At 51.4% G+C, this 13,829-nt stretch overlaps 4 protein-coding genes across 4 annotated transcripts; 1 reads left to right on the forward strand and 3 right to left on the reverse strand.

Annotated features, from left to right (window-relative positions):
• Positions 1-958: 958 nt before the first annotated feature.
• On the forward strand, positions 959-4,395 carry Aud_006114 (PAP/25A associated domain family; the record flags this gene model as incomplete). Its single annotated transcript, XM_043291021.1, has 4 exons — positions 959-1,484; positions 1,537-1,608; positions 1,663-1,881; positions 1,946-4,395. 4 exons carry the CDS (start codon positions 959-961, stop codon positions 4,393-4,395), a joined length of 3,267 nt encoding a protein of 1,088 aa, XP_043146956.1.
• A 1,444-nt stretch (positions 4,396-5,839) lies between these two features.
• Positions 5,840-7,339, reverse strand: erg1 (squalene monooxygenase erg1; the record flags this gene model as incomplete). Its single annotated transcript, XM_043291022.1, has 2 exons — positions 5,840-6,108; positions 6,187-7,339. The coding sequence occupies 2 exons, from the start codon at positions 7,337-7,339 to the stop codon at positions 5,840-5,842; spliced, it is 1,422 nt and encodes a 473-aa protein (XP_043146957.1).
• Positions 7,340-7,937: 598 nt separating this feature from the next.
• Aud_006116 (pentatricopeptide repeat protein) lies at positions 7,938-10,769 on the reverse strand (the record flags this gene model as incomplete). The annotated part of the gene is made up of 1 exon (XM_043291023.1): positions 7,938-10,769. The coding sequence occupies one exon, from the start codon at positions 10,767-10,769 to the stop codon at positions 7,938-7,940; it is 2,832 nt and encodes a 943-aa protein (XP_043146958.1).
• Positions 10,770-11,337: 568 nt separating this feature from the next.
• Aud_006117 (putative tetracycline-efflux transporter) lies at positions 11,338-13,222 on the reverse strand (the record flags this gene model as incomplete). The annotated part of the gene is made up of 3 exons (XM_043291024.1): positions 11,338-11,426; positions 11,480-12,938; positions 12,998-13,222. 3 exons carry the CDS (start codon positions 13,220-13,222, stop codon positions 11,338-11,340), a joined length of 1,773 nt encoding a protein of 590 aa, XP_043146959.1.
• Between the last annotated feature and the right edge of the window lie 607 nt (positions 13,223-13,829).

Below are 13,829 nucleotides of genomic sequence, written 5' to 3' on the forward strand. Positions count from 1 at the left end.
GTTATCTGCACCTGAATGAAATTGGTGGAATCTATCGACTCCCCCCACAGTCCATTGTCGGCTGTGCCACTGGCCTTGACTTACCGCCGTACGCTGAGTTGAATGCCCCCTGGTTCAGGCTCACCACCTCATTCCCCTCCCGCGCGCTGCCCTTCCCCGTCGAATCCTCAGCAACGTGTGCGAAACCCGCAGTACCCCCGATCAGGAACAAAAAAAACCCGTTCAGGCTGGTCCTTTACTTGATACCAAGAGGATTCGCTTTTTTCTGTACAATACCTTTTTTTTTTCTTGTTCTAAGTTGTGTGGTCATTTGGAGAGCGCGTACTTCCTGGTTAAGCGTGGTTCGCTCTCCCCTTAAAAAAGCTCCTCTACCTATTTAGACGATCGATGCGCAGTCATCGAGCCCCGACATTCCCGATTGACCGCAAAGGAACACCAACTCGTTTGCTCCCGTTCGCATCCTGTTGAATTTTCGGCTCATCGTCTGCTTGGAAATCTTTTGCCAGGAGGTATATCGTCACCAACGGATACGCATTGTTCGTCGTTCATCGGAAGCGCAGCGAAAAATCCGAGTTTGCTAACTCGGCTCGCCTGTCGGTCTCCGCGTTGGGACTTTCTGTCCCCCCCTGGGTTGTTCGCCTTCTTCATAGATTCGTGTACCGTCTGCCGAACACGAATCGCCATTGGGAAGAATCAGCAATCGCATAGTACTCGCTGGGTGGCTTGCTTCTGGTTGCAGATTCGGCTCGAAGTTGAATCGGACCGGAGTTGCGGGAAGAGGTTCGCACACTAGGCGTCCAATTCGATCAACAACGGCCCCCTCAAATCTGCTTTTGGAGCCAACGTTGCTCGACGACGTTGGAGTAGTATCTATATGATCTCAGATACCAATGAGAATGCTAAATTCTCCTCGACCACAGGTGGAAAGTCTCCGATAGCGTTGGGAAAGCCTTCCACCATGCCGTGGAACTTGTCCACCGATACCTCTACAGAGGCAAATTCTCGTCCTCCCTTAACCTCACAACAGTCGAATTCCCTCCCTTCCACCCCATATCAACATACGCGCAATCTTTCATTCCGCTCGAGGACGCCTTCCCCCCCTCACGGAAGCACTTCGCCACGCTCGACCCATTCCGAGTCAATACACCTTCCTCCGTCGTTACGAAAACCGTTCGCAGGTTGCAAATATGAAACAGCAATGGCCTTTTTCCGACGGAGGATGCCTTATACAATAGGTGCTGATCTGTTACCGGAGGAAAAGGAAGGTCTCAAAGAGCGGCTTGAAGCAGAGGACGAGAAGAGACTGACTAAGGATATGTTGGAGGTATACGATCGTTTATTACCGTCCGCGGAGAGCGACGACCGACGGCGTCAGCTGGTTCGAAAGCTGGAGAAACTCTTCAATGATCAGTGGCCAGGTCACGATATTAAAGTTCATGTCTTTGGGTCGTCTGGGAATAAGCTCTGCTCAAGCGATTCAGACGGTGAGTGGTCATGGTGCGCTTTTGGAAATTCTTGAGGACTGACCTGTAGCAGTGGACATATGTATAACAACGACATATAAAGAGCTGGAACACGTGTGTCTGCTCGCTGAAGTTCTCGCAAAACGTAAGGGGATTCAGGTTGATGTTCGTTGCCACCATTCACTGACAATGCCCGCAGATGGAATGGAAAGGGTCGTTTGTGTTTCACATGCGAAAGTCCCAATCGTGAAGATCTGGGATCCGGAGCTACGTCTTGCGTGTGATATGAATGTCAACAACACTTTGGCATTGGAAAATACGCGCATGGTGCGAACGTATGTCGAAATCGACGAGCGTGTTCGGCCTTTGGCCATGATCATCAAACACTGGACAAAACGGAGGATTCTTAACGATGCTGGTAAGATTTGCCCCGTTCTGAGCAGGTATCCTCGTGACATCTCGTGGTAACGATTCTGCTGTAGGACTCGGAGGCACATTAAGTTCCTATACCTGGATCTGCCTGATTATCAATTTCCTCCAAACACGGGAACCTCCCGTGCTCCCGAGTCTCCAGGCACGACCTCATAAGAAACGAGTGACAACAGATGGCTTAGTTTGCTCATTCGACGATGATCTTAGCTCTCTCGTGGGGTATGGGCGAAAAAACAAGCAGACGCTCGGGGAGCTGCTCTTCCAATTCTTCAGGTATTATGGCCATGAGCTCGACTATGAGAAGTACGTGATATCCGTACGGGAAGGCAAGTTGATATCGAAAGAGGAGAAGGGGTGGCACCTTCTCCAGAACAATCGTCTCTGCGTCGAAGAGCCATTTAACACGTCGAGGAATCTGGGCAATACAGCGGATGACACGTCATTTCGAGGCGTCCATATGGAGTTGCGTAGGGCTTTCAAGGCAGTGTCCGAGGGCAACCTCGAGGATTGCTGTGAGCAGTATGAATACCCGCCGGAGGAAGAGCGATCATGGGAGCGACCGCCTCCCCAACCACGACCTACCTTGACGGCTCCGCCGCATCCTTCCCGGGGCAGCCGTGGAGGTCGTGGAGGCCGCCATCCGAATCACTATACACGCGGAGGCCATTCCGGAGGCCGCCGTTCATCGAATACACCGAACAAGCCCAACGGTTTCCGCCAGCTAAATCCTGGCATGAGTGCTACGGAATTATCTCTACAGGCGCAGCACGCACAGTACCTGTTGCATGATCACCTTTATCAGCAAATCCAAATCCTGCAAGCACAGGAGCAGGAATTGCGATTGCAATTGCAAAACCAGGCGCTACTCACAGGGAGGCCCCCTCCAGTGCTCATCCGCCAGCCGTTCATACAGTTCCCCATCCCTCAGCAGCAACAGCCGCAGCCTGAGTCGAGTGTAGATGATGGGTCTCGGTCTAGGTCCGGGACTCATCCGCCTCTCAGCGCGAACCTACGTCCGCACGCGTACAATAATTCCACCTATCTTCCGGTCGCTGTCACTCCCGTGCAGGGAAGTAGCACGAATCCCCCGTCGCCCTCTGCCGCAACCGCTTCCCCCGAGCTCCGACGTACACCGCGCCGCCAGTCCATAGCGAATGGCTCTCCTGGTCGATCACTCAGGGCACAGTCACAGCCGGCGCGGCCGGCGAACTCCCCAGTTCTTCCGAGCTTTGCTCCGTTGTATTCCGTCGCTCAGCCTGTCGACAATTCCCATCTCCCAAAACAGCGCAACAATTCTGTATCTCCCCCGGAGGGGACTCAGAGCGAAGACGAGAATTCCTTTATGCCTAGCAGTCTTCCTAACGTGTCCCGTACACCGTATCTGGATGAAAACCGACCGTCTGAGTACATGGGGTACTATTTGGCCACTTCTCCGCAATTGCAAATGTATCATCAGAATGCCATGCTATCGCCCTTGTCAGCCCCGGTAGGTCTGGCACTGCAGAATGGCAGCATTCTGCCCTTTGTTGGAGCCCCGCAGGAATACATGTCCACGATACCTACAAATGAGGCCTTTGGCTCGCCGCCTGAGAGCAGTTTTGCGCCCTCTGTTAAGTCCGTGTCATCATATCAGAGAGCCACTCCTCGACCAGTGGCCTCTCACGACCGGAACGGCCCTCTGATAGTGGACGGCTCGGTGCCTTTGAGTGAACAGCGCACTTCGGTTTCCGGAGAGGCTTATGATCAGTACGCCACTATGAGCCACTGTACTTCTGCGTCCGACGATCGCAACACGGACACCCCGGCCAGCATCTCCGACTCCCTTTCCCAGGACTACCAGGACAATAGCTCTGTCGAGATCGATGAATCAGCGTACTTTACCAGGCAGGCGATCGATACGCCCAAGTCAGGAAATGCAACTGACGTCTGGGTTAATGGGCACCACGGGAAGCCTGGTTTACTCTCGAGCAGGTTGCAAAATCTCCATGTTTCCAATGGAGAGAATGTCACCGACACCTCACCCAGGTCTAGCCCAGAAAGGTTCAAAGAGGTTCAGCCGCGCCATGAGATATCGGATCAGGATGGCTCCCGCTCCAAGCAATCTGGCCTAGAAAGAGGATTGCCTCCATCCGGAGCGTCGCCGGCAGCAGACCCGAATGGGCCGTCAGCGATTGGCAAACGTCGCTCGAATATTGCGGATTCGTCTGGCAAATTGAACGCCGCTACCCACAAGACGAAGCCTAAGAACCGTCACGACGGTCCACACAACATCTCGTCTGGGCCGGGGGATAGCAAAGAACGGCATATTGCCCATGCGCCCCGGAAGCCCAACGGTATTAATGCGCCGACTCATGATTCGGTTAGCAATCATGGAAGCAATGGATGGCAGACGACCAAGAAAAAGCAGAAAAAGAATGCCAAGCCAATGGAGCCCCGATCGAGCTTCCATGCGGGTGCTGAGCCTTTGCCCGCGGATGAGTCGTTGAGGAAAGGCGGATGAGCAAGGCAAAATGATCTCTCACTTTTGCTTCGAAGTTCCTCAACCTCTCTCCAAGCTAGTATTATGAACTTTGATCTCTGAGTCAACCTGGGCCGCGGCGTTCTTTCTGTGGGCAATCTCTAATTGACCCGTCACCGAGCATTTATACCACCATCCGGCACCTGTACAGCACCTACGAAGAATTTCCGAACTGTTTGGCTCGTCGATTAAAGCGAAATTGCTGCCGCGGTTTGCATGTTTGGGGGAGCTATCATTTCTGTATAAAAGAGGCGGTATCCTCGACGTTGTCTTCATATTTGCGGATTGCTCCAGCTCAACTGACCCGGGAGGTATATTGCGTCGCCTTCCTCTTTTCTGAGTTTGCAATTGTCTTCGCTCGTCTTCTATTTTCCCGTTCACTGGTCGGCGTTTACAAAGTCCGACTGCGGCCTTTGGCAGTCTTGAAAGTCTATCCGTGGATTACTTGCGGGATTTGCATAATTGCATACGACATCTGCGTCGGTTTGTTGCATTTGATTCTTCGACATGTTGACGTTTCTAACCTTGGCCATGTCCCTTGGAGTTGACTATATCTCCCTCGGATTGTCATTTGCGCCTTTTAGTTGTCTCTGTGGTTCAGTGTCCGTCTACCTTGCATGCGGGCTATGCATTTTCCTTTCACCGTCTTCGGTTTCTATTTACGTTTATCAAAAAGAGAACAGGGGACATACAGCAAATATTACGACCAACCCAAAAACACATACAGTGGATTGAATGAGCTTGTCCGATACACAGAACCAGTGAAGAGTCTGGTTACCTTATTTTCCCTTTCATTCTGTTTTGCCTGTTTAAACCGTGGTCGGCTTGGTTTTCGTGGTTGCTTTCCAATCGGCATTATCATCATCATGATCGTCTATACCATCATAGCAGGGAGCCAGGCGAGTGGGTCAGTGTACACTTTTTCTGTTTGTGTTTCTTGTCTGCGAAAGAATTTGTGTTTGTGAGTGTGTTAGATATTATGCCAGTCAGGATGGACAATGAATAAATGTGGAAATTTGGAAATTGTATAGAAAGCAGATCAATGAAGGCTGATCGGCCAGGGGTCTTGGTTCTATAGCTCTTCTTTTCCCGAACTGTATACACGGAACGTCTATACATCAATGGCATCCATACAGAGCGTAACAATGACCTCTTGAGGATATCTTCGTCAGAAATAGCAGAACACGCCAGCCAGAAAGGGGATTGTCGGAGAGTCAAGCACAAGAGAGAAGTATGACGACATGGGGTTAATAAGTAATTACATAAGATGGACGCAGATGAACAGAATTAGAAAATCTTTATCGACATAAGAGGAAAACCTAGTTAAGAAGGAAGATGAAAGCAGACACACAGACGCAGAGGGCGCGGGTTTCTCGCCATACAGAACCCCGCGAGCGTCTACTAATCATGATGTCAAATGTGTTGCTCAGCAGAAAGCTTCAATTAGCATGTATGGGAAGATGACGACGCAGGCGGTCCAGAAGGTCATGATGCATTTGAAGAGGGCGACGGGAAAGAGGTAGGGCGGGTATTCGCGGAGGAGGTCCCAGAGGGAGACGAGGGCGACGGAGAAGAAATGGACGAAGAGGACGGAAGGTTTTTTAATGAGGCCGCCGAGGAGGCCGGCGGGGCCGTCGATGAGTCCGAGTTGGAAGTAATGGAAGCAGCCGCGTTGGAGGGCTCGGAGGTATTGGTCTGTTGGTGGGAAGTTAGTTAACTGCGCTTCAGTTCAGGGGCGAGTGAGCGAGGAAAGGATTGGGGAGATGAACGCACCATTTGCGGCGAATAGAGCGTAGAGTGCTTGTGCGAGGATGTTGATGACGGAGGCCGACTTCTTTCTCTCCCAGTGGAAGGTCGAGAGTTGCTTCATGACTCGCTTTGTGTCGCCAAGATTAGGGACCTTCTCTGGGGTCAAGAGATCGCGCAGCGTCACCACGTCGCTGAAGGCGACCGTCATTCCGCCTCCTGTCAACGGGTGTCGCATGTTGAGGGCATCACCGAGGATCACCAAGCCTGGAGTCTTGTTCGCGGCGGCGGGGAGGAAGGAATTCGGCATGGATCGCAGCTGGCCTTGTTCCAAGGCGGCGATGAAGGCCGGCTGGACGGATTCAGGAAGTGAAGGGAGGACGACGTTTCGCATGTGGTTCTTCACTCCACCATTCTTGACGGACGCTGATGGGAGGTTTTCGGGAATGTCGACGAGGATGCGGGTCTCGTGGGTTCCGATCTGGTACAGGAGTATCGGGGCATTATCGCTCAGCAAAACATGACCATAGTAAGGCTTCGGGAGCTTCGTATCAATCAATTCGAGACCCCAGAACCTCGAGCGGACCTTGGGGGTATGGGGGTGATGTTGCTTGCGGAATTTGGAGGCGTAGCCATCAGCGACGACGGTGAGGTGGCCAAAGTAGCAGGCCCGGACGTTATCCTTGGACGTGCACTCGACACCGAGAACCTGCTGGGTGTGCGAGCAAGTGACCAGGTCCGTCGCCTTGGTCTCGAGAACACTGACATTGGGGCATGCCATGGCGGCCTCGCGCAGCTTCATCACAAACCGGCCGTGGTGAAAGCAGCGGCCCTCCGGCGGGGGCGCCGTGGGGGTAGGCTTTGGGTAGGGGATCGTCACGGTATCTTTGAAATATGAAACATAATACCCCTCCACAGGTATCGAGTCTATGCCCTCCAGACACTCGCGCAGACCAAGCTGCTCCAAAGCTTGTACACCGCCAGGCTGTAACAATTCGCCCACAATGCGATCTGGCTCTTTCAACGAGGCTTCCAGGAGGATGACTCTCCGTCCCTGTCGTCCTAATGCGACTGCCAGCGCGCAGCCCAGAATCCCTCCGCCTATAATCACGACATCGGCATGGTTGTGTTTGAGTCGACGGACTTCGTCCGCATCTAAGGAGGGAGATTTAGTGGCCATGGTGGGGAGGGAATTCGGTCAGCAAAATCAATGGGAGCGACTGAATTGGTGAGAAGCACGGTGCATATTTCTTTCCCCCTCTGAGCGACGGCGATTCAGCAGCAGGGTAAGCAATTGATGAAGAGGATGATGGGATGGCGGAGATAGAAAAAGAGCGGAGACTTTGAGTTTAAGTGTTTTTATTGGAAAGGGGCCAAGAGTGGGCAGTGGCGTGACATGTGAAAGACTTTCCTCTCTCCGCGGCGCCTGATTCTTATTGGTGAGAAAGTCCAGGAACACCGTATGATCAATTAGGTATCAAAGAACTGGATCGGGACCGGAAAAGAGCATCTTCTGGTCTGATGTGATCCGATTAATCACGATGGTTATTATTGGCTACCGTTCAACATTGGTGCCTGCAAAAGGAGCAAGGGTTCCAGCGATATCCTTGATCTTTGTATCCAATCTCATCATCTCTATTCTTTTTCCGATGAGTAGTAATAGCAGTAATAAAACCGCACAATAAAGTACAGGGTCAATAGTATATATACAGTGGCGAAGGAGCCTATCGCATGATCTAATAAAGGGCGCAGTCAGGGGTTGCAATTGCAATCATGCCTTAGATGGCATCAGACCGATCGTCATAAACCCGTCTCTTCTGATGAGAACGACGAGTCTCGTTCCATCGAGCAGCAATCGAGTTCGGGTCATTGTCAATCCTACCCAGCACTGCCTCTAGCTCGTATTCTTCGTCCCATCCCTTGACTGTGTCGCGGACATCGGACTGACTGAAAAGACGTCTCGCGTCAAGAGGTTGCTTCAACTGTTGTCTCGATGACTGCTTGAGTGTAGCGTCATGTTTGAGTTCCCATAACGGGGAGCACCCCTCGTTCTTCTCCTCGAGCAGATCGGCGATATAATGAAGGTATTCCAGCTGCTCAGGGGTGACAGGGCCGGCAACGGTACCCTCCACGGAAGGTGGACCTAAAGTGCTCAAGATTCGGCGAACTTCCACCACAAAATCACGATTGAGTGCACTATCGCGTGATAAAGCAGTAAGAATACACCACCGTAAGCCTGGAATGTTGTCTGTCGCGGCGAAGGCGCGAGCGAACATCTTCATGCAAACGCCGTCAAAAGTCGCTGCAAATCTATAGCGGGACATGTACACGGCCGTCAGAAGTTCCAGGGCAATTTCCGGCTTATGCTGGGAGATCAAGCGGCGGCATGTCGCAACGGTAAGGTGGTGCTTGACCTTCATGTGCTTCGTAGACCAACAAAGCTGGTAGAAGCGTAGGACTGCCATCTGGATAATGTGGCCAGTTGCATCCTCATCGACCGCCATGACTTGACGGAAGAAGATAGGAGAGAAGCGGACAAGGTGACGGATACTCCGCCATTCAGTCTCGATGAGAGTACGCGCTGCACTGAGACCGTCCTCGAGCAAAGTCGCTATGACCGCCAATTCAACGTGAAGCTGCCTCATCTGAAACCGGGCATTTTTAGCATTTTGGAAACACCTCAATGCTTCCTTCAGCTTTCCAGCGTGCAAATAATGTGCCATCTGCTTATGGAGTTTCTGATATTGGTCGACAGGTTTTGACGGTGTCGTCTCTTGCATCGTTCTCTGGTACCACGATAGCGGATTTTGTGTATATGGCATGCTGTTGACTTCCGGCAAAGGGAATGACTGTTGGTCATAGCCCATAATACGTTGAGACGTGGAGCTGTGCCCGTACTTCACACGCGCTGCCTGCAGCATTTGCCAGAACCCCACTGGTGCTCCTTCCAATGCGAGGCGACGAGACCGTAGTATCTCCAAGAATTGCTGCTCGTTTATGGGGATGTTCCACGATCGTTGTTTCGCCATACTTGTAAACTCAGCAATCATTTCCTTGTCCCCTTTCTCCACAAAGGCCTCCAGGATATGCTTGTAAAGTACTCGGTCGGGAACTATGTCAAATTTATCCAGGTACCGGAAGACAAAATTGCGAATCTCAATCCCCGAATGTGAGACCCAGTACTCGAGAAATATTCGATCAAAAATGGGAAGAAAATCTCGCCGTCGTTTCGTCAGCTTGAGCCTGTGCATCTCTTGCAGTCCAGCGTCAACTCCCTCCCAGTCACAGTTCAGAGCCTTGGCGTACACCAATAGGCCCTGTGTTCGGCAACGAAGAGGGAGCCCATATATAGTCGTCATATCATGAACTAGAGCTTCGGCATCGGCAACCCGCCCAAATTCAACGTATGCCTTGATCACCGGGTTGAACAGTTTGTCGCTAGGCTGTTTTTCGAACTTGGGAAGAATTGTCAAAATCTTCTTTAACTGCCCGTTCAACAACTCGATGCTTCTTGTCTTCCTCCAAAGACCAGAGAGGTAGGCTCCGCACAAGCCACAATCACGGTCATGTTGTAGATTCCGGAAGAGAAACCATTTCGCAGTGGTGAGTCGATGGGACTCAAGCAGACTCCGCAGCACAACGTCCACCATCTCCGGAGGGCAAGGGAACTTGCGCATGTATCGCGTATAAACGCTCGCAACAGATTCAATGCAACCTTTCTTCGCCAAAGCCAGCAGCAACGTCTTCCACATCTCGGGTGTGATCTTATCCACCTCTTCGAGCCGCTCAAACACACTTCTGGCAATAAAAACATTGTCCTCTTTGCAATTGATGAAGAATATCTTCACAGCCATATCCTTTCTGTCTGAAGATATGCCATTCAATGATGCGGAATGTGCGTTCAGGAAATATTGGGCCGCCTCAATGGGTCGACCGCGATCGAGTAGTTCCTGCATCCGTGTCGGGACAAGAACCTGCTCTTCACTCGGCGATTCGTCGCTCTCCACGGATGCATCCGAAAGTTGAACCGGTGAGTTGCCATAATTTAACTCTATAGCATTTTTCGTCCGCTCCATGGCGTCCGCAACCCGGACCTGCTCGGGAGGAACGAAATCCCTTCGATCCAAGCCACTCCCATAATTCGGCCGTGATGTAAGCGCATCGACAAGTTGCGAACGTGCAGTTTCCAGGTAAGACTCTACCTGGACTGCGACTCGCGGATCCTCCAACCCCATGCCCGGACGTCGAAAGCCCTCCTGCTGCAAAGCTAGCACATCGTCATCCTGGGTAGCTTGCCCTTCTCGTATCTTTCTGTCTGCCTCCTTCAACGACGCCAGTCCCATAAATTCACCCGCTTCCGCTGCTTCCATCATACGGGCGAGTCGTTTCGCGGCAGATGTGGCATCGTAATTAGGCGCGGATGTCTGCAGGGCCCGTTTATTCTCGACAATGCGCTCGGCGACTTGGACTCGGCGATGGACATCATAGGTGATGGCTGCGACCGTGCAAAAACTGCCCACGGTTGAGCCGGCAAGGGCTAATCTACGCAGAACCCGGAGAGCATTTCGAGACGGGACAGCCGGGGGACTGTTGGTTGGTTTCGAGAGCATGGTGGTAGAACCTATTGCACCGCAGGCGGCAGGTTCTATGGGTATCACCTGTGAAGCATTGACATGAACAGTAAACCAAGATAAAGCTCAACTAATGGGGACAATGCCCGAAAGAAAGTTGAGGGAAGCCAATGGGCACAATTGGGTTGGAGCTTCGACTGGGCAGTTTCAGTGGACTTTTCCTGAGCTCCAGCGGAAAGTTTGCATACGGTGGGTGCACTTGCAGGCTTTGTCGCGTGCCGTAGTCCTCCGATCGCTCTCCGGATCCAGCTAGGATCATACGACTACCACCATCAAATCTAAGGAATCTGCTATATTTCTGTTGTTTTCCTGCGACCCTTGAATCTGTATAACTGACCGTTGGATATAAAAATTCCCAGAGTATCCCTTATTTTGTAAGGATAGAGATATCTTCGCAGCCAGCTCTTCCAGGCTTCATCGCGGAGAGTATGAATTAACGATCTTGATATTCAGAACCCATTGCTACTCAAGGCACTCCGTACGCCGAAACCAAGAACGTACACATTACAGCAAATGGTCTATCACTAATTCCACCTTGTATATAATTCTAAGACCGTAAGAGAGTGTCCTCATCCAATTCCCCGTCTTCGTTGGCCTCAAGTAGAGGACTGCTTGGCTGAGACTCGTCAATGGACACTGCATAGCGTTAGCATTTCGTATCTACTATGTGGAGGGGAATAATGCCGAACCACTTGGTGATATGTAGAAGCTACTGCAGATTGCCAAGAACAACACAGCCGCCAGAGAAACGAAGACTGTTTGAGTATATTTGCCCACTGTCAGGCTGTAGACGAGATTGCTTAAAGTAGGCGCGATCACTCTAGCCAGAGCATGCAAGAGTCCTTTAGCACCGAGTATTTGCCCGACTCGATCACGAGGCACGTGCTTGGTCAACGATGATTGCAGCGTAGGCGTAGCTAGGCTTCCTAGAGCGGCGACAATGCCCGATAGTGTCATAAGCGCACTGCTTCGTCCAAGTGCATATCCCACATAGCCAAGAAAATCGAAAAATATGGATATCTGCATAACCACAAGCTCCACCCTATTGGAGCCGGGGATAGCGCGCAGTTCAGCGGTACGCTTGTGGAAGATGCGTGTGACGATAGGATGCACCAAGAAAAGAACGAGCACGCGCACAGTGCTGACGACCGAGATGAAGATGCTGGATTCGACATTTCCCCATCCAAACATGAACTCAGCATAAATAACCACAATCTGGGCGGTGCCAAAGGCAACAGCAAATACGACTGTATCAATGGCAGCAAGAAGTATGATGTTTCTTCGCAGGGCAGGGCTTGCGCCCTTGCGGTTAGGAAAAAGAGAGCTGGGACGTCCAACAGGCGGACACAAAATAGAGAGTGGTGTGATGAGGTTCTTTGGGTTCAGATGTTGAAACCAAGGAGAAAACCAGCCAGCAGTCTCCTTTTGAGTGAATCTCATCTGGTGTTTCTCTCGCGCAGCTTGCTGTTGCTCCTTTGACAGCGATTCTGGAATGACGAGCAGAACCATGAAAAAGAACAGCGCATGGAACGCCAGGCCCGCAGCGAAAATGTATATCATCTCCCCGGTCTTCTTCAGGACGATCGCTGCAATGAGTGGCCCAGACGCCAATCCAACAAAGAGAGCGCCGTGAAGATAGCCAAATGCGACGCTACGTTTTTCTGGGGCAGTACAATCGGAGGCATAAGAGGTAGCAAGGGCCAATACCGTGGTGAACGAGCCTCCAATGCCGTCCAGTACAGCGCCTACTAGGAGTAGGTTGATGGAAAAGTGCTCCGGCCTGGCTGCTACGAGGACTGTGAGTGTTTCACCAAGCACAGCTCCAAGCGAGCTTAGGGCGATCAACTTTGTCCTGCCATAACGGTCTGACATATGACCGAGCCGCGGACTGACCAATGCGGACAGAATTCCTGCAATCAAATTGAGGTAGAGTTGAAATCGAGCCACGAGAGACTGCACCTCGGGCACCTGGCACTGGGGGTTGTCTTCCCCAATGATAACAGGCAGATACGTAAAGCTAGGATCCTGTGAAGCCTTCTTGGAAAGATAGTCTCTGCAAACAAGAGAAAGAACCAGGTTGATCTTGGGGACGGCAACACCAGCAAACCCTAGCATGTAGAGAAGCAGAAACGGAAACAACCAAAAGACCTAGAAAGAGATCAGAACGCGATGGATGGGTTTGAATCGGGAGCATTGTCTCAACGCACATGGGGCCGTCTGAAGAAATTCCAGCAACCGGCCCTCTGGCTAGCTGCGTTCTGCTCAGAGCCTTCCGCATTTCCATGGCCTGCTAGTAACGGCGTTGTTTCGTGGACACGCAATCGGACTGTGTCCTTGATACTGTCACCTGAAGTGGTTCGAACGCCGGAATTTGACGAGACAGCTCTGGCGTGCAGCTGTGCATCAGCCTCAAACGCTTCCTCGTTCTCCATCGCTGGCGATAAAGAAATTCGATAAAAAATGAGAAGTTTCCTAAATCCCGAGGTGAAAGGAGTATGAAATCTACATTCGCGATTTGCTTGGCGGCATTGATGATAACAATAGATTGGGAATCATATGTAACACAGACGGCTCTCAACCCTGGGACGAAACAATGTAATGATCAAGCGAGGGGATGGCCAAGAATGAAGGGAATCGTGATGATTATGGAGATAGCTTGGGGGCCGAAGTGGACGTACGCTACATGGCTGTCATGAACTCATGATTACCAATTATAAATTCGATACGAGAACTGGGAACGGAGTTGGAGTGAGTTCGCCGCCGTTGGGCTTTGCGTCAGCCCGATCCCGACCAACCACGTAAATCATCAACCAACGCTATGAGAGTTTGTTCAACTCTTATCAGGCGTTGAGATTTGAGCAGTTGGACTAATCTCGGGCAATTTCTCGATAAGGTACGCCGACACTACGACCGGATCGTGATTTGTTGTTGCACAGGTGCGGCTTTGCATGGTGACAAAATAACTGTCAAGGTTGACTAGAGACTCTGGGAAATGGTCCCTTCAATATTGTTATATATAGAGGTCACAACCGTTGAAGA

This window comes from Aspergillus udagawae (genome assembly GCF_001078395.1).
Source record: "Aspergillus udagawae IFM 46973 DNA, scaffold_4, whole genome shotgun sequence".
NCBI lineage: Eukaryota > Fungi > Ascomycota > Eurotiomycetes > Eurotiales > Aspergillaceae > Aspergillus > Aspergillus udagawae.